General features: G+C 47.0%; 2 protein-coding genes across 2 annotated transcripts in view; one reads left to right on the forward strand and one right to left on the reverse strand.

Moving 5' to 3' along the window:
- Nucleotides 1–7,842, reverse strand: part of XPO5 (exportin 5) — a 78,253-nt gene extending 70,411 nt beyond the window's left edge. The window contains exons 1-2 of the mRNA XM_088442998.1: nucleotides 7,556–7,842; nucleotides 6,890–7,011 (exon numbers count right to left, since the gene is read on the reverse strand). Of these exons, the coding sequence (XP_088299124.1) occupies nucleotides 6,890–7,011; nucleotides 7,556–7,657 (224 nt within the window). The 5' untranslated portion in view covers nucleotides 7,658–7,842. The remainder of the gene's footprint in view (nucleotides 1–6,889; nucleotides 7,012–7,555) is intronic.
- POLH (DNA polymerase eta) overlaps nucleotides 7,839–23,014 on the forward strand; it is a 44,854-nt gene continuing 29,678 nt past the window's right edge. The window contains exon 1 of the mRNA XM_088442999.1: nucleotides 7,839–7,954. The gene's annotated coding sequence lies outside the window, so the exon portion shown is untranslated. The remainder of the gene's footprint in view (nucleotides 7,955–23,014) is intronic.

Genomic DNA, 23,014 nt, shown 5'->3' on the forward strand with positions numbered 1-23,014 from the left:
CTGGCCCACTAAGGTTGTAAGCGCCTGAGCGAAACAAGCCCAGGGCGGCTCCTGTACCGGTGCTGTAACCGTAATAGGCCGCGCCATTGACAAACACTGCCGGCAGAGGCCCTCCGCGCTACCCTCCCCCTCCGCTAAAGGTACTTTACACGTAGTACACTGTAGCCGGAGAGGAAAATCACTTTCAGACATGATGGTACAAAGTATGTGACCCCTCTCACCAATTGTTTTTTTTAAAGAGGCGAGAGACCACCCTGCAGCACCGCACCGCAAGGGCTTAGCAGAAAGAACAGGGACAGTAATAAAGCTGACAGTCAGAATAGAAGATACAGGCAGCAGCGCTAGCACAGTCACATACAATGCAAAGAAAATCAATTCCTGCACTAACCAGCGCTGATCAATCAACTACGCAGACACAGAGTCTGGTAGGACACAGCGCTGCATACACAGACCTGACCACAGCGGAGGAGAGGTATGCGGGGGGACCCAGACCACGATGCCTCCGTCCAGGCTTCCAGCAGCGTTCACCATGCGTTCAGGAAGATGGCCGCCGAGGAGCAGAGGGGAGGCTGGCCTGGGGGAGGAGAGCTGCCACAGGGCCAGTCGGCGTATTGCAGAGAGGGCTGTGTGCAGCGGGGGAGGCGCCGGCTGTGAGACAGGGAAGGCGCGCTCCCCTGGCATGCATTTAACCCCCGGGACGCCGCAGCGCTACCGCTCTGCTGCGGTCCGCTGTCCCAGGGGGGTAGTGGAAGCGCAGGTTATATACCTGGCTCCACGCTGCAGCCAGTCCCCAGGGAGCCCCCTGCCTGGGGACTTTGGAAAATGTAACAGCGGGGACCCACCGCGGGACCCCGCTGCTTACCTTGCTGTCCCCCTTGATTCCGGCCATGGTCCGGAACATCTGGGGTCACCGCTAGCTGTGACCCCAGATGCTCACCAGCATCCCCGGATCGGTACCGGCGTTCTGGTACCGGCGGGGGTGTAGGGAAGACAGCATGGATGTCAGGACTGACTGTCCATACTGTATATCCAGATGTGCAGCCACAGCTGCATGCAGGAAAACTTCAGGGGCTCTTCTTAGCCCCCACTCCAACAGGTGCACCCGACTCCGGCCGGGCACCAAACTAAACTGAGGTGCCTTGGCTCGGGGGCGGGGTATAGGAGGGGGACCCTAGTGCATCCTGGGAGGCTGAAAGCTTAACTCTATGGTGCCCGATGACTGACGTCACACCTATACCCCAAGGTATCCTGTGGATACCCTATGGACCCTGAAGTAGAAAGACATGGTTTATACACATAGCTAAATAACACAAGCAGCAGGGCCTCAGCAACCAACTGTTAGGTGCCAATTGAGGAGTTAGGAGTAAAAGATACTAGGAGTAGGGGGAGGAGAAGCACGTGAGGGACGAGGGCCCTGCTCGTGAGAGCTTACATTCTAAAGGGGAAGGGCAGACAGACAGGGGCGAGACAGATGGTGTAGATAGTGAGGAAGGAGCATAGAGCAGTAGGTTAGGATATATGCTGCGGAATGTGTGCAGTTACGAGCTGATTGGATGGTACCTGATCACCGTCGACTATATCTCCATCCAAGGCTTAGTAAATAGACCTCTAAAAGAGCAAATGTTACTAAATACATGAGTATAAATGTACAAGTGTGTATTTCCACATGTGTGTAAATATACAACATGTCTATTTAGGTATACGCCATGTGTGCAGAAATGTAAGACATGAATGTTTGAGCAAGGACCGTGTGTGTGTGTGAACGTAGGTGTTTCTATTTACAAGTGCGTCATGTTAGGAAATGTACAACGTATCCTTATATAAGTGCACCAATGTATGTATATCTATTTACATGAGGCCATGAGCGCAAATGTGTAAAGTGTACAAAGTGCATTTCTCTGCACGTGCGCAGACGTATGCAGTGTACCTACTGCCAATTAATGCTAATACACGTTGTGTATTTATTTATGCATGCACCATTTTTTTAATTTATTTATTAACAGTTTCTTATATAGAGCAGCATATTCCGTTGGAAACATTAATGGAACAAAACTGAGTAATAACAGACAGATATATAGGTAGGACGGCCCTGCTCGCAAGCTTACAATCTATAGGGTAATAGGCATTGATACACAAGGGGGGGAGGAGCAGGTGCACACTATAAGCACTAAGAAATCTAATGATCAAAGTGTGTCAGTATTAGAGATGTTAGGGACCCACCTATATAAGGTTCGCCGTGACGTGGCAGGTGGGCAAACATCTTTGGCCAAACATGTACTAAGAAACTTTACATTTAAAACCATGTTAATTATTGCAGTTTACTATAGGTTCTTTGATCATTAGATTTCTTAGTGCTTATAGTGTATAGAACTACAGGTCTCAGCATGGCAGCACCTATTATGTTTAATATTAGGATGTGCAGCCCAGCCTCTCCTTTTTCCATTGATACACAAGGATAGGTGCTATATATTTTATATTTTGGCCCAGCCAGAATGAAGAGTTTCTTGGTGGGCTGCATGATCCAGTCACACAGGAATGTCGGTCAAATGTCAGGATGTGAAATACAATGGGCAAGATTCCATCCAACGCGAAGTGAATAGCGCCGGGAATGAGGTCCCGGAGTCACTCAATCCATCGCGCTGCTAAGCCCGACTAAGGATTCGAGCAGAAATACGACAAAAGTCCAAGCATGATGCTGCTTTCTGCCCTTAGCGCTGAGAAAACAGCATCGCGCAGAGAAGTTTAGTTGAAGAATACCCATTCTCGAGCCCAAACACCCTGTTCAAGGCGCGAGAACAAGCCTTCCCCGACCTAATATCACGACGGATTGAATAGCTCTGGGAGCGTCCACCCCCAGCACCATTCACCTCGCACCCAACCGAATTGTGCCCAATGTGTGAGGTTATGTGAGGACTGTGAAAGGGGATGTAATTAGACATGGAAGTTATGAAGGTTATATGGGCGGTTCTGGAATCTGATTAGCTTGCCTGAAGAGGTGAGTTTTCAGGGAAAGCTTGAAGGATTGGAGACTAGAGGTAAGTCTTATCAACTATAGGTGCAAATGTATGATGTGTATGTACTTCCATGGCGTGCGCAAATGTGCGTTGTGTGTTTACTTACACATTCAATGTTTGCGTTCACTGAACTTTTTATCTACTAACACATCCTTTGTGAGTACAACTTTCCGTAAATTTATTTACACGTCCACCGTGTGCTCAAATGTATGACACGTATCTATTGATATGTACGCTGTGTGTAGATTTGGAACATTATCTCTATGCGGAAATACATGTGGATGTTCTATCCAGCAAGAGGCGAGGCAGAAAGAAGAAAACTTTTTTGGACACTCTTCAAAAGTAAATGAACAGATAAAATATAACACTTTTTAATAATATCTAAAATACCCGATCTACACAGAGACCCACAAAAATTGATTCTTGGAAAAATAATTAGTAATAAGTATAAATAAATAGTACAGTATCAAGAGACACTGGACAGACAAGCAGTATCAAACTTGAAATAGTTGATACATTGTATATTTCACCTACCATTAAGAAATGTAACAATGATATTTCTTAAAGGAGAGATACAGTGTTTTAATGTTTAAATGGCCAAACTGTGTTCCCTAACAAGTACCTGAAAATATGCACCCATGTTGCGGTCACTTAATGATCATTAAACTAAGTTATATATGCATAGAATGTTAGCCGATTAATACTTAAAGGGCTCAAATAAAGACACATGTAGAGAATTTCCTCATACAGAAAAGTTAGGATGTGTACACAAACTGTAGCAGATAATACTTGTCACATCAATTCATTTGTAGCAAGTAACTATAACGCAGTCTGATCTGTAACCCAGGTGGCCGAGTTATAATTAGTAGCTGAAAGCAATTTAGCAGTATAAATGAATTTTTACACATTCAATGACATTCGCATTTATTTGTTACTGCAAAGAAATTGCTCAGTATATAACAAATGTAACTATTTGAGGTATAATTTGCAATTGAATGCAGTTCATGGTATGAGTAAATCTTAAATATTCACTGATCTCATATCAGCCATAAACCCCCTCTGGTATATGGATTATTGACTCTCCGGAGGGCACATGTGAGAGAGAGATAGGGATAAAGGGCCTGATTCAGAGCTGGATGCTCTGACCAGAGCGCTCGCTCTGAATCAGGGCGCACCTCCATAAATATGGAGCGTCCTCCTGGACGCTCGTATAGCTGTGGGTCACCACCCACAGCATATACGAGCGTGCAGGATGATGGTCGCGATGGTCTTGACCATCGCCACTGCGAGCAGAGCACAAGGCCAGGAGTGATTTTGGCTCTATCAGAGCCAAAATCACTCCCACTGATATCACTAGTGATGTCAGTGGGGCCGGCTTCTGACGGTAGGCGTTCCCGTGGGAACGCCTCCGTCTGACAGCAACGGCCCCGGCACGCCCACCAAAGGGGGCGTGCTGTCAATCAACATCGACAGCACGCCCCCTTTGATCAGACACTACGAGCGAAGGAAAGTCCTTCGCTCGTCGCATCTCGCGCATGCGCACGACGGAGCTCCCTCCGTCGTGCGCATGCGCAGTGCAGACCATCGACCCACTTGCGAGCGGACAGCCGCTCGCGAGTGGGTCTGAATCAGGCCCAAAGTTCCAAACTAGGGATATCTTCCTGCTTCTGCTGTCTCACCGGTTTGCTCACACATGAGGGAGAATGAGAGCAAGAATAGTTGAAAAGAAAATTAGTACCGAGACCCGTGTCTACTGTTGGATATCTTAAGGCAGGTAAACACCTTGGTATCCTAGGACATTGCAGGGTGCTCTCAGTAAAGTCCAGATGAGAGAGTGTGTATAGAGATGGTAAAGGGATAGTACCTTAGTATGTGTAGTGAGGTCCTCTGTGTGTGTGGTGCCACCAAAGTCTGGAAGCAGGACCACTGCTCCCGCTGCTGATATGTGTCGTGCAGAGCCTCTAACGCTGTGGTAAGCCGTTACTATGCATGTGTATGCGGCACAGCATCTAGAATAGTCAGCATGATCGGCAGCCCAACGGCATGGGTGAGAACACGGGTCCTTTTGTGCATCACAGGGACCCAGTACAGGAGGTAGTTAATGTGCGTTTCGCCTAGGCAGAGGTTCCCAAACTCAGTCCTTAAGGCACCCTAACAGTCCTGGTTTGAAGGACATCCATGCTTGACCAGAGGTGGCTTAATTAGTACCTGTGCTGAACCATGACCATCTCTAAAACCGGAACTGTTGAGGTGCCTTGAGGACTGCATCTGGGAACCTCTGGCTTAGGGGCCCATTTCAAAACAAAAGCCTGTACTGTGGGCCTGATTCAGAGCCGCTCGCTCTGAATCAGGGTGTGTTTTTTTTTCTCCTGGCCGTTCGCAAAGTTGTGGGTGACCACCCACAGCTTGTGCGAGCGGCCTGGAGTCCATCACGATTATCGCGACCATCGGGCTTGCGACGAGACCCTCTGGTAGGGTCTCGGCTCCCACAAGCCCGAGTGGACTTCCTGCTCTAATAGAGCAGGAAGTCCACTACTGACATCACGAGTGATCTCAGTAGGGCCGCCCACAAACACCAGGCGTTCCTAAGGGAACACCTGCGTTTGTGCAGCCACCCCCCTCCCCGCCCACAAAACGGGGTGAGCTGTCACTCACCATCCACAGCCGCCCCGTCTTGTTGCGAGCCCCGTAGCGACTGAACTTCAGTCGCTTGGCGGGGCTCACGCACACCGGATGCAGCGCATGCGCAGTGCCTAAACATCGGGCCGCCCACAAACGCCAGGCATTCCTAAGGGGACGCCTGCGTTTGTGCAGCCACCCCCCCTCCCCGCCTACAAAACAGGGTGAGCTGTCACTCACCATCAACAGCCGCTCTGTCTTGTAGCGAGCCCCTTTGCGCCTGAACTTCAGACACAGGACGGGTCTCGCGCATGTGCACGCCGGAGGCGGCGCGTGCCAGTGGGGGACCATCGACCCGCTTGCGAGCGGGTCTGAATCAGGCCCAATGTGTCATGAACCTATTTACACATGTGCCTTATATGCTAATGTATGTCGTGTATCTACTGTATTTATGCATGCACCATGGGTGCATATGTAGGACATGTATCTACTATGCATGCGCAATTGTAAGATGTTTATCTACTTATGCGTCCATAGTGTGTACAAATGCGTAATGTGTCTATTTACACGTCCATGTCTGGTGCGAGAACAAATTTGTAAACAAGATGTATTTATTTGTGCCATTAGGTCTATTCAGAGAAGTCTATTTTTTTCTCACTTTCTTTTTACAAACAAACATAAGAAACACACAATTTCCTGATTGAAAAGGGTTACAGCCTTCAGGAAGGTTGAGAAGTCAGCCGTCCATGAAAGCCGTGGAGAGGGTGGAAACCACAGAATATAACTGTACACAGCTCTCTACGTCCTGTCACAGCTCTGCGACAATAAACCACTCATGTGCAGCACAATCTGACGTGCCAGGTGTGCGAGTATCCTCGAGAGCAGACCCTCTAACAACACTCATTCATAGAGGAAAACACGACATATTCACAGCTAGAAGCAATTACAGGTGTGTGTGTGACCAGTCAGTCTCCTAACAACCGCATGACAGGAACCCCACTATTCTGTGCTCACTCCAACATCCATCCATTCATGTGGCTTATGCAAATCTACCCAACTGCCTAACATGATCAGCCCCAGTGCACCATGGACCTGCCAGCCTAACAGATTCACCCTCCAACAAACCACAGATGTGTCTGGCACCACCAGGGAGGCAGAACAGAAGTATCTGTTCTCCAAGACTGCCCCGGACTCGATGGTCCCCCAGAGCACAACAAAGAGGAACCTTCCCCAGCCTCATGATGCCCTTTTCTTACTTGACAACATGCTCCAGAACCTGTAATCCAAAATGTCTGATGACTGGAGGCTGTGTCTTCTCCGCCAGCTGCAAACCACAGGGTACACAGACCGGGCACTCCTCCTTGAAGTTCTCACAGAACTGCAGAAAAAGAAGGATTACAACAAACTTTGTCAACCAACATGACTTCACAAATATAATAATAGTCATAATAATTTACACCAAATTCTCTTATGTGCCTCCTGAGCTGAAATTATACAGCCCCAAGGCCCCTACTGTGCTCCAATAATACATCCTCAAGTCCCTGCCGAGTCCCACGTCCTTACTGCACACTAAAGTCCCTTCTGCGCCCATACACTGCACCCCAATGTCCCCAGCCCCACTTCCCCTATAAGTCCAATTAGCCTACCTTGTGACCCTCGCTATATACCAATGCTGCAGCCCCATGACCCCCACGCTGCAGCCCTGCGCCCCCTGTACCCCATTTCTGCAGCCTCACAAACCCCATTTCTGCACTCACATCCCCCTGTACCCAAATGATGCAGCCTCACATCCCCCTATGCTGCACCTCGCATCCTCCCTGTACCCATATGCTACAGCCTCACATCCTCCCTGTACCCCAATGCTGCAACCCCACGTCACCCTTATGATGCAGCCCCACGTCGTCTCTAACCCCCGCCCTCACCTTTAGCGCCTCCAATCTGAGCTCATGGGGGGAACCCGGCTCCATGATGACCGTCACAGCTTGCACCAGCTGCTCGCACAGATTCTTCACCTGCTCCGCCATCCTCACCGGTGTATTCCGTAAGGACTCAAAGGAGAGACCGGGGACCACAATGAGGACAGCCGGACTGGTCACTGGCCGCGCATGTGCATGCACAGTACCCAAGCATGGGCAGCATGGAGCATGCGCACTGGGCGCAGTGCACCCCCTTGGCCCATGCGCATTGACATCATGCGACCGCGTCTCTCTGCGCATGCGCCGCCCTGAGCTTTGACGTCACTGACTTGTCAGTGGTACGGCGGGAAGCTGAGGGAGAGGGGGACCTGATCAGCTGCTACAGGCTGACTGACTGAGAGGACGGTGAGTGAGAGACAGTTACATGCTGAGAGTCTGTGACACCCAGAATTGATGAGAGACGGGTACATGCTCAGAGACAGTCATCACTAACAACACTCAGGGGTCTATTTACTAAGCAATGTTAGGAGACAGAGTGGAAAGTGATAAGGTGCCAGCCAATCAGCTCCCAACTGTCATTTTTCAAACACAGCCTGTGAGATGACAGTTGGGAGCTGATTGGCTGGCACCTTATCACTTTCTTAACACTTTTCACTCTGTCTCCTAACACTGCTTAGTAAATAGACCCCTCGTTTATATCAAAGGAGATGCTCAGGTGCAATACGGTACAAAGCTGCTCCAACTTTCTCATATTTGCCCAATATGAGAAAATAACATATACCGAATACATAAGTTTAAGGATAGAATTAAAGAGCGCTAACGATATTACAGACTATTTAAATGTCCATTAGATCTTACAATGTTCCTCTTTCATCTTTTTTTCCTCGTGTGTTATCCACATAAAAAAAGAAAACCAAACGTGTAGATTCAATTTTCTCTAGGTTTTATATAGAAGAGCGAAAGACCACCGCACCAAAGTTATAATGTGGTGATATATAGTGTGAGCGATATCCCCTTAAATGATTAAATCACAGGGTGACGTACCCTACTCCCTGCTTAAACAGAATACACATGTATCTAGCAGTAGCTTGATCGACTGAACTTGCCAGGAGCGACACCAAACGTGTAATGTACACCCAACGTGGTCTGTCCAAGTATAATATACCTTACTCACTTAGTACCATTATGGTGACATGCTTATCATGGTATCTTGATAAGGAGTACAGATATCTTCAAACAAAGAGGGGCTGCGTACCCTACTCAACAGATGTGCAGATTTTTCATATAAAGGTATCTTTCCACTCAGTCCTCCAATATACGATAAACACTAAGTTGATATGTAGCAAAAAACACATTTATTCCACGTGAAACTTAAAACCAATCTTTGCATAAAAACCAGGATAAAAATCACAGGAACAGTTCAAGAAAAACTTTGATCTCAAGACAAGCAGAGGGTAGAAAGTGCATATGGATGGTAAACATATGTATAGCAGTCCGGATCAACTATATAAAACACTTGAAATACCTCTAAATCGTTCAGGATTTTCAAGAAGTTTTTTTTTTTTTACAAAAAGTTGCACTAACTCCCACGGCCAACACGTTTCGAACCCCCCGTCCTTCCTACAGATAACCTAGACACGAATCGCCCGCTCCGGGACGTAGTCAGGCATACATAGCGTGGGTTAATCCAGGTGTTCCGGAGTCACTGAAAGTCGGAACTGCGCTAACCAGAAGTCTCTGCGTTCTACCTAGTGGAACACATGCCGAGACTACCCACCTGACTCTGTGGATTCGTCATCGGCCGGGGACTCAAGCTTCCCCCGACACCAGGAATTCAGCTTCTTGCGTTCCAGACAATTGACACACAGACCTGAAATATAAGGCTTGCGGTTGTAATGAACATAGAGATATAATCCTACGTACAGGATAATGGGGCTTAGATTAGATGTGTATTTTCTCATATTATAAAAAATATAAAATTAGTTAAAAAATATATAATTATAATCATTCTATATATTTAATTTCTTTTAAAATGCTATTAAAAATGGGGGAAAAAAACAAATATCATAAGAACCATTTTAATTCAAAATTGGCATTTAAGCCTCCAGGAGATAGTGTTCCTAATTTAAATTTCTCCTTCATCCACTAGGGGACACTGGAGACTTCATGACAGTGGGGGTGTAGATGGTGCTAAGTGGGAGCTGGCACTTTAAATTTTAGAAGTGTGACTAGCTCCTCCCCCTCTATATCCCCCTACAAGCCCAGTCTTATGGTGCATACACACGATCAGATTTTTCCTTCAGATATGAACGATAACGATTTAAAAATCGTTCAGTCGTTCATATCTGAAGGAAAATCGTTCATATCTGACATGCCTGAACGATGGACGATCAACGATGCGCGTTCCCGTTTGTCAGATAACGATATCTGACATCTGATGGGTTTGCAGTCAGACTTGGACGATTCCATTCATTTTAATGCAGTCAAAAATCGTTCAATCGTTCAAATCGTTCAAAACTTTGGCAAAATCGTTCAAATCGTCCAATCGTTCAGTCGTTCATCTGACAAATCTGACAAGTCTGACAAATCTGACCGTGTGTATGCTCCATAAGATTGTGCCCGAGAGGAGCTGGTAGTGTTGGCTCATTCTCCTACGGGTTTCTAGCGTTTTATAATAGCGCAGAAGCTAACAAGCTATGAGGAATGACAGGCAGCATTTTGTAGTCCCTGACTACAAAAGAGACCACTGTCTCTGGGGGTACTGCATGCCGCTGTGCGCAGAAAGGTCCCCGGTTAGTCTAACCGTCTCCGGCAGCCAGGCAGTCTAAGTATACACTGGTTACCTCGATTAGCGAGGTAGGCAGGTTAAACAGCTTCACAGGTCTTTTTATAGACAGCAGTGGCTCCGATTAACGGAGCTAGATGGCATACAGTAGCAGCTATGTGGGGTCTCCCTCACACAGCGCGCTTTCTACATTGAAGTGAGTGCCATAGCGGGGGGGGTGGAGCCTAACTCCGGAGTCCTGCACCTTACTCCCAGCGGCCACATCGCTTCTCTGAAGTGTGCTAGCGGACATTACACGGAGGACACTGTGTGCTGCTGATGCTGCGCTGAGGCTGAGAGCCAGACCTGTCCTGTAAGTGCACAGTGGGGTTAAGGCTGGTTAGGAGAGCATTTAGGCAGACAGTAACTACTTTATTCTCAAAGTTACTTGGTTAATGTGCCTAACGTTTTTAGCACTGCTGGAAGCGCTTAAGGGGGTAAGTGTGATACTCCTTTTCTGCCCTTCTCTCCTACCTCTGCTTATCTCAGTTTCTACCTGTTCGCCCTCTCCACTACATTTTACTGTTTTGTGTGGGTTTTGTATGTACCATCTCTCTGCTGAACTGGAGGCTTCTCGTAAAGAGAGAGAAATTTCTACATCAGCTACTATAGAAGAGCCGGCATGGGCGCGGTTTTTAGTTAATCTATGGAAGGGAGCACAAAAGCCATGGCGTCATCCCATGCCACGTCATCGGGACCCTCACCGCAGGTCTCAAAAAAGCTCTCCAGTTGGACGACTGGGAGGAAGAGGAAATGCCGGCTCTAGAGAAGGGCGAATATACTCGGGAGTCGCCTGAGGAGCTCCAAGAGGAACCTGAGCCTGTGTCCCAAGGAATAGAAGGTTTAATTTCCGCAATTCGACAAGTATTGCAGATAGAAGATGAGGAAAAGGAGCCTGCACGGCCGTCTTTATAACAAAGCAAAGGCAGGTTACTTTGTTTCCAATTTCAGAAGAACTAGATTCTCTTCTGGTTTCAGCTTGGGAACATCCGGATAAACATTTTCAGATGTCCCGGCGGTTGTTCTCTTTGTATTCTTTTCCTGCAGATAGCAGAAAATCTTGTGAGACTCCTCCTACAAGCAGGTCTGTCGTCCATCAAAAAAGACTATTCTACCCGTCCCTGGAGCCACGTTTTTGAAGAGAGACATCGGACAGGAGATTGGAGAATACTCTCAAGTCCATTTATACAGCTGCCGGGGTGACTTTGCGTCCTGCGATTGTAAGCTGCTGGACTAGCTATTGAGGTTTGGGCAAAACGGTTAGCTGACGGGATGAGAGACCAGCTCCCGGTGGAGGAACTTATTCCTCTAGCAGAACACATATGGGAAGCTGCAGCCTACCTTGGAGAGGCGTCCAAGGATGTTTGTAATCTTGCCTCCAGAACTTCAACTGTGGCGGTTTCAGTGCACAGGGCGCTTTGGCTTCGTCAATGGTAGGCGGAAACGAAAAAAGCTGTGGAAGTGTCTTATTTGGAGCTGAACTTGATAAGTGGATTTCTCAGGCTACTGGGGGTAAATCCACTTATCTTCCGTTCGCTGCTCCGCTTCCTAGAAGGCCCTACTCGGGGCACTCATTTAGGTTCTTTCGTTCTCTGGGTTGTTTCCGTGGTCGCTCCAGAGGAGGACCTACTACATCCCATGGTTCCAGAGGTCGTGGCAGATTCGCAGCAATATCTGCTCAACAGGAGAGTAAGTCCACTACCAAACCTAGTCCATGACGGGCTTCCCTCTCACCTGGGGGCCCCCAAGGTGGGAACATGTTTTCGGGACTTCAGAGAAGTATGGACAGAATCTTGTACAGACGCTTGGGTTCGGGACCTCATCACCCAGGGATACAAACTCGATTTTCAGTTTCAACCTCCCCCACGGTTTTTCACAACAGGTTTGCCAGTTTCCAACGACAGGAGTGTCGTATTACAACAGGTAATTGAAAAACTTGTGTCCGTGAGGGTTTTGGTCCAAGTTCCCAGGCATCAGACCGGACAAAGTTTCTACTCCAGTTTGTTCGTGGTTCCGAAGAAGGATGGCTCGGTCAGATCTATTCTGAACTGGAAGGATCTCAATCCCTACCTGAAAATTTTCAAGTTCAATATCGGAGTCCCTTCAGTCGGTTATTGCGCGAATTCATGGTATCTCTAGATATCAAGGACGTCTACCTTCACATCCCTATCTGACTCCCTCACCAGGCATTTCTGAGATTCGCCATTTGGAAATCACATTTCCAGTTTCAGGCCTTACCCTTTGGCTTATCATCAGCCCCCAGGGTATTCACGAAGGTCATGGCGGTGATGATGGGTCTCCTTCGGAAACAAGGGATCATGATTATCCCTTACTTGGACGATCTCCTTCTGAAGGCTCATTCCAGAGAACAATTACTACAGAACATTGCAGTAACTCACAAGCTCCTCATAGGTTACGGGTGGATCCTGAACTTTCCCAAGTCTCATCTGTAACAGACACAGAGGCTCCAGTTTCTAGGAATGATACTGGACACATTATGTCAGCGGGTTTTCCTTCCCCAGGAAAAGGCAGCCTCCATTCAGGAGATGGTGAGGACGGTCCTTCGACATCGTCAAGTATCGGTGCACGTCTGCATTCGACTCATGGGAAAGATGGCGGCGACATTCGAGGCCATTCCTTACGGACGTTTCTACTCCAGTACGTTTCAACTCGACCTCCTCTCCCGATGGTCAGGATCCCATCTTTTCCTCCACCAACGTGTGAGGTTAAGTCCCAGAACTTGGATATCCCTTCTCTGGTGGCTGAACTTGTCGCACCTTTTGGATGGCAAGAGATTCGGTTTGTGGGATTGGGCTCTCCTCACCACAGATGCGAGTCTGAGAGGGTGGGGGGCAGTGATTTGGGAACACCACTTCCAAGGCCGCTGGACCTCACAGGAAGCGAATCTGCCGATAAACATCTGGAATTACGGGCAGTGTTCTACACTCTTCAACCAGCACACAACCTGTTGCGGGGCCGAGCAGTCAGAGTTCAGTCGGACAACGCCACGGCAGTGGCGTACATAAACCGACAGGGTGAAACCCGAAGCTGGGCGGCAATGAAGGAAGTAAGCCACATCCTACTGTAGGCAGAAAAGTTCACGGTAGCGATTTCAGCAGTTCTCTTTTTTTATGATCTTTTTATTTGTCAAAATGTGAGACAAAAATATAAAACAGAAACAGACATATGCATCCTGAATCATCAAGGAGCGGAAAAGGAGACAATCAAACATTAGTTTTCAAACCACATTTCTATGTTATATATTTTTTGTCCTTCTCTCTTTCTTTCCATTTGTCGAACATATAAAGATGGATGTGATACAATAAACTTAGAACCTAGAGTAGTAACAATTATTATTAGAAAACATCAGGGTATTGATTATGGGAGCCAAAAAACTCCACTTATCGTGGAAAATTTATCAAATTGTAACTTTGAATCCTATAAACATATTTAAAAAATTAATAAAAGAGCTACAAAAACTTGTCAGAGAGACGTTAATGGACAAGAATTAAAGACTAGGAGGATTAAGGGGGAAAAAGAGTTGGAGGCGAGGAGAAGCGAGCCGTGAAAAGGGAGAGAGAAAAAGGGGCAGCAGAAAATAAATATTAAAAACAATAAATAAATATATATATTAGACTAACACCAGGATAGAGAATAAGTGTTCAAGATAGACCAGGAAGGGTCGCATTGTTGAACTTATACCACGGGGACCAAATTTCGTGAAACTTGTCCACATTATTGTTTTGAAGACTAGTGATGTACTCCATTTTGGACACAAATCAAACACGATTGAGGAGCTCCTGTTACTGAACTTTTGAAAAGAATCTCCCTGCGAAGCCGAGGTCTTCTGTAGCTCCAAGTGAACTTACCGTAGAGTGATTGATGAGAAGAGAGAACAGAGGGGGGGGGTACAGGAACAGGGAGGGTCTGAAAAAGATATAGTTTGGGAAGAAAATTTTTATTGCATTTATGCGTCCTATCCAGGAGATAAAAAGTACGCCAACGAGAAATATCTTGCTCAATTGCACGGAATAAGGGGGGATAGTTTGCTTTGTACAGACTGTGATAAGATTTTGTAAGATGGATTCCAAGGTATTTAATAGAATCTATCCTCCAGGCGAAAGTGAAATTAAGACGAAGGAGGTCCAGGGATGCACTTGGAATATGGATGGGCAGTGCTTCAGATTTATCGTGGTTTACCTTGCAGCCAGACAAGTTGCCATATAGAGATAATTCCTTGAAGAGATTTGTGAGAGAGATCAGGGGGTTGGTGAGGGTGAGGAGGACATCATCAGCGAAAAGAGAGAGTTTGTGTGAGGAATTGCCAATAAAGATACCAGAGATATCGGTATTCCCTCGAATCCTACAGGCTAGGGGCTCTATTATCAGAGCATAGATAAGTGGGGAGAGTGGGCCTCCCTGCCTGGTTCCATTTGAGTTAGGGAAGGGGTCTGAAAGAAGGCCTCCTGTTAAAACTGAAGTGGAGGGATTGAAATATAGCGCTTTAATGGCTTGGAGAAAATTGCCCATGAAGCCAAAGCCAAGTAGAGTATCAGTTATAAAAGGCCAAGAGACCCTATCAAAGGCCTTCTCGGCGTCAAGGGCAAGAAGGAGAGAGGGGAGCTTAAGGGTATTGCCATGATGGATTAAGTCTACTGTTCTTCTGGTATTATCAAGTGCTTGGCGGGTAGGCACAAAGCCCACCTGGTCTGGGTGGATGAGAGAAGGGATGATAGGATTTAATCTATTTGCTAGTATTTAAGCGAAAAGTTTGAGGTCAGTGTTTAAAAGGGATATTGGATGATAATTAGTCACAAGTTGGGGATCCTTACCTGGCTTTGGGATGACCGTGATTTTGGCTCTAGTGGTACCTGAAGGAAATAAGCTGCCCTCAAAGACATGATTAAAGGAGGTTGTAAGGTGGGGAGTGAGAGAACCTTGAAAGGTCTTGTAATATGAAAAGGGGAGCCCGTCTGGACCTGGTGCTTGAGGGTTTCTGGGTTTTAAGGGCCATAATTAATTCTTCAGTTATGGGAAAACTAAGATCTGCAGCAGTGACAGAATCAATCTGAGGTAGGACACAGGAGGAAAGGTATTCAGAAGTAGGAATAGACGGGGCGGGTTGGGGAGAATCATGATTTTTGAGATTGTAGAGGTGAGTATAATAATCCCTAAAAATAGAGTTCATTTTAAGGGGATTATATTGGAGAGATCCTTGAGTGCCGGAATTGCTAAAAGAGATTTGCGAGCCCTCAGGCGGTTGGTTAGTAAAGTGTCTGCCTTATTGTCTTTTTCATAGAAGCGCTGGTTTAACCTTTTAAGGGATTTCTCAATCTTCTCTGAGATAATAGCGCTGAGTGCAGATTACACTACAACCAATTGTCTGTAAATGGCATCCGTAGGGGTACGTTTATGAAGAGATTCCAACTGATGGACCTGTTCCGTAATGGACTTGAGGAGTTGTTTGTTTCTTATTCCTATGTGAGGCATAGCTGATAATATAGCCCCGGAGGACGCATTTATGAGCTTCCCAGATAATTGGAGAACAGCCAGAATCAGGCACGTTAAGGGAGAAATAGTCCTTCAAAATATCTGTGATCTTTGCTCGGAAGTGAGGAATTTTTAATAGCGTCTAATTGAGTCTCCAAGGGGGCCAGGTGACCGGGGTATCCAAAAGGTCAAAAGAAGAGGTGACAATTGAGTGGTCGGACCAAGAGTTCGAGACAGTTTCAGAGTTAGTGAAGTGTTTTTAGACTAATAGACTGCAGAGGATTAGATCGATTCTTGAGTATGAACGGTGAGGAGCAGAAAAAAAGGTGTAGTCTCTAAAAGAGTGGTTGAGCAAGCGTCATGTATGATTTCAGCAATTTTCATTGCAGTGGACGCACTGTCAACACCATGGCGGTTCCGTTTTGTCTATCTGTTCCCTCCTTTTCCTCTTCTCCCTCGGATTCTGCAACGCAACAAGAGGGAGAGGTCCAAGGTTCTCTTAGTGGCTCAGGATTGGCCTAGCAGAGCCTGGTATTCCAACCTCCACCTTCTGCTGATCGATGATCCATGGCCCTTACCTCTGAGAGAAGATCTCTTACAACAGGGTCCTTTAATCTATCCAGAATTAAGGCAGCTACGTTTGACGGCGTGGCTGTTGAAAGGGCCATATTACAACGAAGAGGAATCCCATCCAGGATAATCCCTACTATGCTTCGAGCCCGGAAAGAAGTTACTTCGAAACATTACCACCGTATTTGGAGGGCTTATGTTTCATGGTGTGAAAGGTGAGAGTCGCCTCCTACAGTTTTTAGTCTAGCCAGACTCCTGCTTTTTCTGCAAGCAGGCTTCTCGGCCGGACTACGCCTGGGTTCCCTGAAAGTTCAAATTTCGGCACTGTCTGTATTTTTCCAGAAGAAGCTGGCCTTAATTCCGGATATTCAGACCTTTCTGCAAGGAGTTATCAGGTTACAACCACCCTTTGTGCCTCCGACGGCTCCATGGGATATGGATGTGGTCCTTTCCTTCTTCCAATCTCCTCTGTTTGAACCTTTGGAGACTGTGGAGTTTAAATACCTTTCATGGAAGGTGGTACTTCTACTCGCGCTGGCCTCAGCCAGACGGGTTTCGGAGCTTGGGGCCCTATCCTGTCGTCCTCCATGCTTGGTATTTCACTTGAATAGGGCGGGACTCCGTACGAGAATGGAATTCCTTCCCAAAGTGGTTTCAGCTTTCCACATCAATCAACCTATTGTGGTACCGATTCTTCCACAGGATTCACCAACTTCAAGATCCTTGTACGTCGTTAGAGCTCTTCAGATCTATGTGAAACGGACTGCAGCTATACGTAAAACAGACGCTCTGTCTTATATGACGCTGCTCGTCCTGTTTGGCCAGCCTCCAAACAGACGCTTGCATGCTGGGTTCGTCTGACCATCAGTCACGCATATGTGCCTCCTCCAAGGAGCCTCCTTTTTCTATTACTGCACATTCCACTCGCTCAGTGGGTTCCTCATGGGTGGCTGCTCGCGGGGTTTCCATGGAGTTGCTTTGCCGGGCGGCCACTTGGTCGAGCCAGCATACCTTTCTCCGTTTTTACAGATTTTACACGTTCGCGGCCTCTGCAGCAAAGTATGGCTGTGCTGTTTTGCAGGATTCTCAGCGCTCTCCCGTCCGTAGTAATAGGAGCTCTGGGACGTCCCCACTGTCATGAAGCCTCCAGTGTCCCCTAGTGGATGAAGGAGAAAACAGAATTTTGGTACTTACTGATAAATCCCTTTCTCCGATTCCATAGGGGATACGGGATACTGGACGCCCACCCTGCGCTGTTCCTGCCATGGTTATAGTCATTATAAGTTATGACTGGTTGATGTTTTTCTTTTTGTAGTGTTATTTCAAACTTTATACATGTACCGTGTTGTTGTTATGTGTACTTGCTTCACTTCCTCCTCTTACGTTTGTTTCTTCCAGCTTTTCTCGGGCACAGTTTCTTAAGACACGGCTTGTAGGGGGGTATAGAGGGGGAGGAGCTAGTCACTTCTAAAATATAAAGTGCCAGCTCCCACTTAGCACCGTCTATACCCCCACTGTCATGAAGCCTCCAGTGTCCCCTATGGAATCGGAGACAGGGATTTATCGGTAAGTACCAAAATCCTGTTATCCATTGCATCTCTGCCCTTGCCAGATTTCCCTCAATATCTCTGTCTCTCCAATTAGGTTTTATGTTCTGTATCCCCACAAATCTAATAAAGTCCTTAACTGAGCAATTGTGGACCACTCTAAAATGTTCATGGATATTTAAATTAGGAACACTATCTACTGGAGGTTTAAATGCCGATTTTGAATTAAAATGGTTCTTATATTTGTGTTTTTCCCCCCTTTTTAATAGAATTTTAAAAGAAATTAAATATATAGAATGATTATAATTATATATTTTTTTAAACAAATTTTATGATATATTTTTTAATATGAGAAAATACACTTCTAATCTAAACCTCATTATTCTCTATGTAGGATTAAACACTGGTCCCGTTATATCTCTATGTTCATTACAACCGCAAGCCTTATATTTCAGGTTTGCATGTCAGTGTCTAGTGTTCCCTCTAGCTCCGGCGGCAGGCAGGGCGCTGGAGCTAGAGAGGGCAATCTTGTGCGCGCGCCCGAAAAGGGGGCGTGGTTATGAAAAGGGGCGTGTCTATAAGACGCGTCCCCTTTTCGTCATACTTGGGGGCGTGCCCGGCGCTTACGGACATGCCGGGCAGCCCCCAAGCGCTGCAGAAAGGGAGAATAGATGCCGGGCGCATGCGCCCGGCGTCTATTTTCCGGCGGTGACCGGATCACCGCATGTTTGTCCACCCGCGGGACACTGCGTCCCGCGGGTGAGAACAGCTCCCGCAGGCTGTTAGGGCAGGGCGCTTTTTGCCCTCCAGAAGGAGGCCAGGGCGCCGCGCCCCGCTAAAACAGCCTAGCGGGAACGCTAAGTGTCTGGAACACAAGAAGCTGAATTTCTGGTCTCGGGGGAAACTGGAGTCCCCAGCCGATTACGAACCCACAAAGTCAGCTGGGTAGTCTCGGCATGCGTTCCACTAGGTGGAACGTAGAGGCTTCCGGGTAGCGCAGTTCCGGATTTCAGTGACTCCGGCACTCCCGGATTAACCCACGCTATGTACGCTTTACTACCGGTCCCGGAGCGGGCGATTCATGTCTAGGTTATCTGTAGGAAGGACAGGGTATGTTTTTATGTGTACAGCCATGGCCAAAAGTTTTGAGAATGACACAAGTATTGGTTTTTAAAAAGTACACTGTAATGCTGCTTCAGTGTTTTTAGACCTTTTCGTCAGATGTTACTATGGTATACTGAAGTAAATTACAATCATTTCATAAGTGTCAAAGGCTTTTATTGATAATTAAATTTTTATGCAAAGAGTCAGTATTTGCAGTGTTGACCCTTCTTTTTCAAGACCTCTGCAATTTGCCCTGGCATGCTGTCGATCAACTTCTGGGCCACATATTGACTGATGGCCGCCCATTCTTGCCTAATCAATGCTTGGAGTTTGTCAGAATTTGTGGGTTTTTGTTTGTCCACTCGCCTCTTGAGGATTGACCACAAGTTCTTAATGGGATTAAGGTCTGGAGAGTTTCCTGGCCATGGACTCAAAATGTCCATGTTTTGTTCCCCGAGCCACTTAGTTATCACTTTTGCCTTATGGCAAGGTGCTGAATCATGCTGGAAAAGGCATTGTTCGTCACCAAACTGTTCTGTTGGATGGTTGGGAGAAGTTACTCTTAGAGGATGTTTTGGTACCATTTTTTTTTATTCATGGCTGTGTTCTTAGGCAAAATTGTGAGTGAGCCCACTCCCATGGTTGAGAAGCAACCCCACACATGAATGGTCTCATGTGTGACATGGTGCTAAGTGAGTAAGGTATACTTGGACAGACCACGTTGGGTGTACATCACACGTTTGGTGTCGTTATTGGCAAGTGCAGTCGATAAAGATACTGCTATATACATGTGTATTCTGTTTAACAAGTGAGTATGGTACTTCACCCCGTGATTTAATCATTTAAGGGGATATCACTCACACTATGTATCACCACTTTATAACTTCGGTGTGGTGGTCTTTCACTCTTCTATATAAAACCTACAGAAAATTGAAGAATCTACACATGTTCGGTTCTTATTCTTTTTTATGTGGATAACCCGCAAGGAAAAAAAAGATTAAAGAAAGAAGAGGAACATTGTAAGATTTAATGGACATTTAAATATTCTGTAATATCGGTATGGCTATTTGATTCTATCCTTAAATTTATGTAATCACTAACAACACTGTTACATGGTGAGTGACAGTGACACCTAGATACGGATAAAGACAGAGACACCACCTATAGGTCAGACAGTCAGAGAGCAGTCACTCCTAGAGATGTGAGAGAGCGCAGTCGCACCTAGAGATGTAAGAGAGAGCAGTCACTACTAGAGATGTGAGAGACAGAGAGCAGTCACTCCTAAAGATGTGAGACGCAGTCAAAGAGCAGTCACTCCTAGAGATGTGAGACATTCATAGAGTAGTAACACCTAGAGATGTGAGAGACAGAGAGCAGTCACCCCTTGAGATGTCAGAGGACATTCACTCCTAGAGATGTGACTGCTGTCTCTCACATCTCTAGGTGTGACTGCTCACATTGACTGTCTCACATCTCTAGGTGATTGTACACGCTGACTGTCTCTCACATCTCTATGAGTGTGACTGCTCATGTTGACTGTCTTTCAAATGTCTAGGTGTGACTGCACACGCTGATGGTCTCTGTTTAGGCGTGACTGCTCTTTGACGGTTTCTCACAGCACTAGGTGCTACTGCTCACATTGACTGTCTCTCACATCTCTAGGGAGCCTATTCACAAATATTTAGTATCCCCCAGATGTATTATGGAGTGATCGCAGATCTCTCCATTTCCGACAAGAGCAGCTCCCATAGGTTTCTATGGTGGATGAGATGCTGTCAGATTTACCAAGCTGAGTTTGGTCTCTGAAGCTTACACCTTCTAAAGATGGCATTGTGCTACTGTAGCCTATGGACTATACATCGCAAAAATTACCAGGAGAGGTGTGTTGCTCCCCCCCATTGGCCTCTGCACAAGCGCAGTAGACCAGCACAATAGTGAAGAGACAGTCTCTTTACTGCGAGCACATTGCTTTCGGAGGCCCTATCCCTGCAGGTCCTCTTCAATACACCCCGGAACTATGATTGCATACTGCATAATATCGCACCTAGATCGCGTTGCAAATGCGATTATTGATAAATGGATCCCTAGGTGTGACTGCACACACTGTCTCACATCTCTGGGTGTGACTTCACACGCTGACTTTTTCACATCTCTAGGCGTGACTGCTCATGCTGACTGTCTCTCACATCTTGAGCTGCAAGAGACAGAGCAGTCACACCTAGAGATGTAAAACAGAGCAGTCACACCTAGAGATGTAAGACAGCAGTCATCCCTAGGGATGTAAGAGAGAGCAGTCGCACCTAGAGATGTAAGAGAGCACTCGCACCTAGAGATGTAAGAGAGCAGTCATCCCTAGGGATGTAAGAGAGAGCACTCGCACCTAGAGATGTAAGACAGCAGTCATCCCTAGGGATGTAAGAGAGAGCAGTCGCACCTAGAGATGTAAGAGAGCACTCGCACCTAGAGATGTAAGAGAGCAGTCATCCCTAGGGATGAAGAGAGAGCAGTCGCACCTAGAGATGTAAGAGAGCACTCGCACCTAGAGATGTAAGAGAGCAGTCATCCCTAGGGATGAAGAGAGAGCAGTCGCACCTAGAGATGTAAGAGAGCACTCGCACCTAGAGATGTAAGAGAGCAGTCATCCCTAGGGATGAAGAGAGAGCAGTCATCCCTAGGGATGTAAGAGAGCAGTCATCCCTAGGGATGTAAGAGGGAGCAGTCATCCCTAGGGATGTAAGAGGGAGCAGTCATCCCTAGGGATGTAAGAGAGAGCAGTCATCCCTAGGGATGTAAGAGAGAGCAGTCACACCTAGGGATGTAAGAGAGAGCAGTCGCACCTAGGGATGTAAGAGAGCAGTCGCACCTAGGGATGTAAGACAGTGCAGTCGCACCTAGGGATGTAAGAGAGAGCAGTCGCACCTAGAGATGTAAGACAGAACAGTCGCACCTAGAGATGTAAGACAGAGCAGTCACACCTAGATGTGAGGTTCTGGTTTTGTTGTGGACCCGGAGTGGTATTAGGAGCAGACACTGAAGCAGGTTTAAAAGAGAACGTGGAACTTTTAATGAGTGGTTTAGTATACATGGAAATGGCAACATAAAAGTCTGGGTAATAATAAGGTGCACAAGAGGTAGTGACAAACAGGAGACAGTCCAGTATTCCAGGTTTGAGAGGCTGAAGTGAAGTGCAGGCTGAAGAAAACAGGATCCAGTGGAGGCAAGGTGCAGGGTACAGGAGACTCGGGTACTCAGGCAAGGGAGAGGCAATTGAAGGAGGCAGGGGAATCCAGCAGAGTTGGAGTAGGCAAGGTGAAGCAGGCTAGACAGGAATTCCAACGACTGGTGTATGAGCACAGGAACTCTTTCTGAAACACGTTGCACCGGCAATGAAAGGGAGCTCTGAACTCCCTTAAATACCCAGTGCTCTGCTGTGACAGGCCAGAGAGAGAACACGTGACACACCAGGATAGGGCGACTAGGTCACATGGCCAGGGGCAAGATGGCAGCGCCCATGCCGGAGCGGAATGGAAACACCACCAGGCCTAACCAGCCCAGAATGACAACATGCCCGCACAGGGCCATGCACAGCCAATGCTCCCCGCCATACACCTGCACCACCGCCAGACACCCCTCTCCATAGCGTCCTCACAGGTATCATCCGCTGACCGCCATGCCGAGAAACCCTAGTCGTGACACTAGAGATGTAAGAGAGAGCAGTCGCATCCAGAGATGTAAAACAGAGCAGTCAACCCCGCAACAAGCCATTTACACTGCAGGGTGACACGGGATCGTCCCCTTCTCAGCCCTGTAAGCTAGCCGGGTAAGATCTCCGGGTTACTGGACCCGGGTTGATCCGTTTACACCAACAAAAATCACATTCACTTGCATCAACCCTGGATTTTTAAGTCAGTGTAAAAGGGGTATTAGAGA

Source organism: Taudactylus pleione, unplaced genomic scaffold (assembly GCF_031769625.1).
Source record: "Taudactylus pleione unplaced genomic scaffold, aTauple2 ptg000320l, whole genome shotgun sequence".
NCBI classification, from domain to species: domain Eukaryota; kingdom Metazoa; phylum Chordata; class Amphibia; order Anura; family Myobatrachidae; genus Taudactylus; species Taudactylus pleione.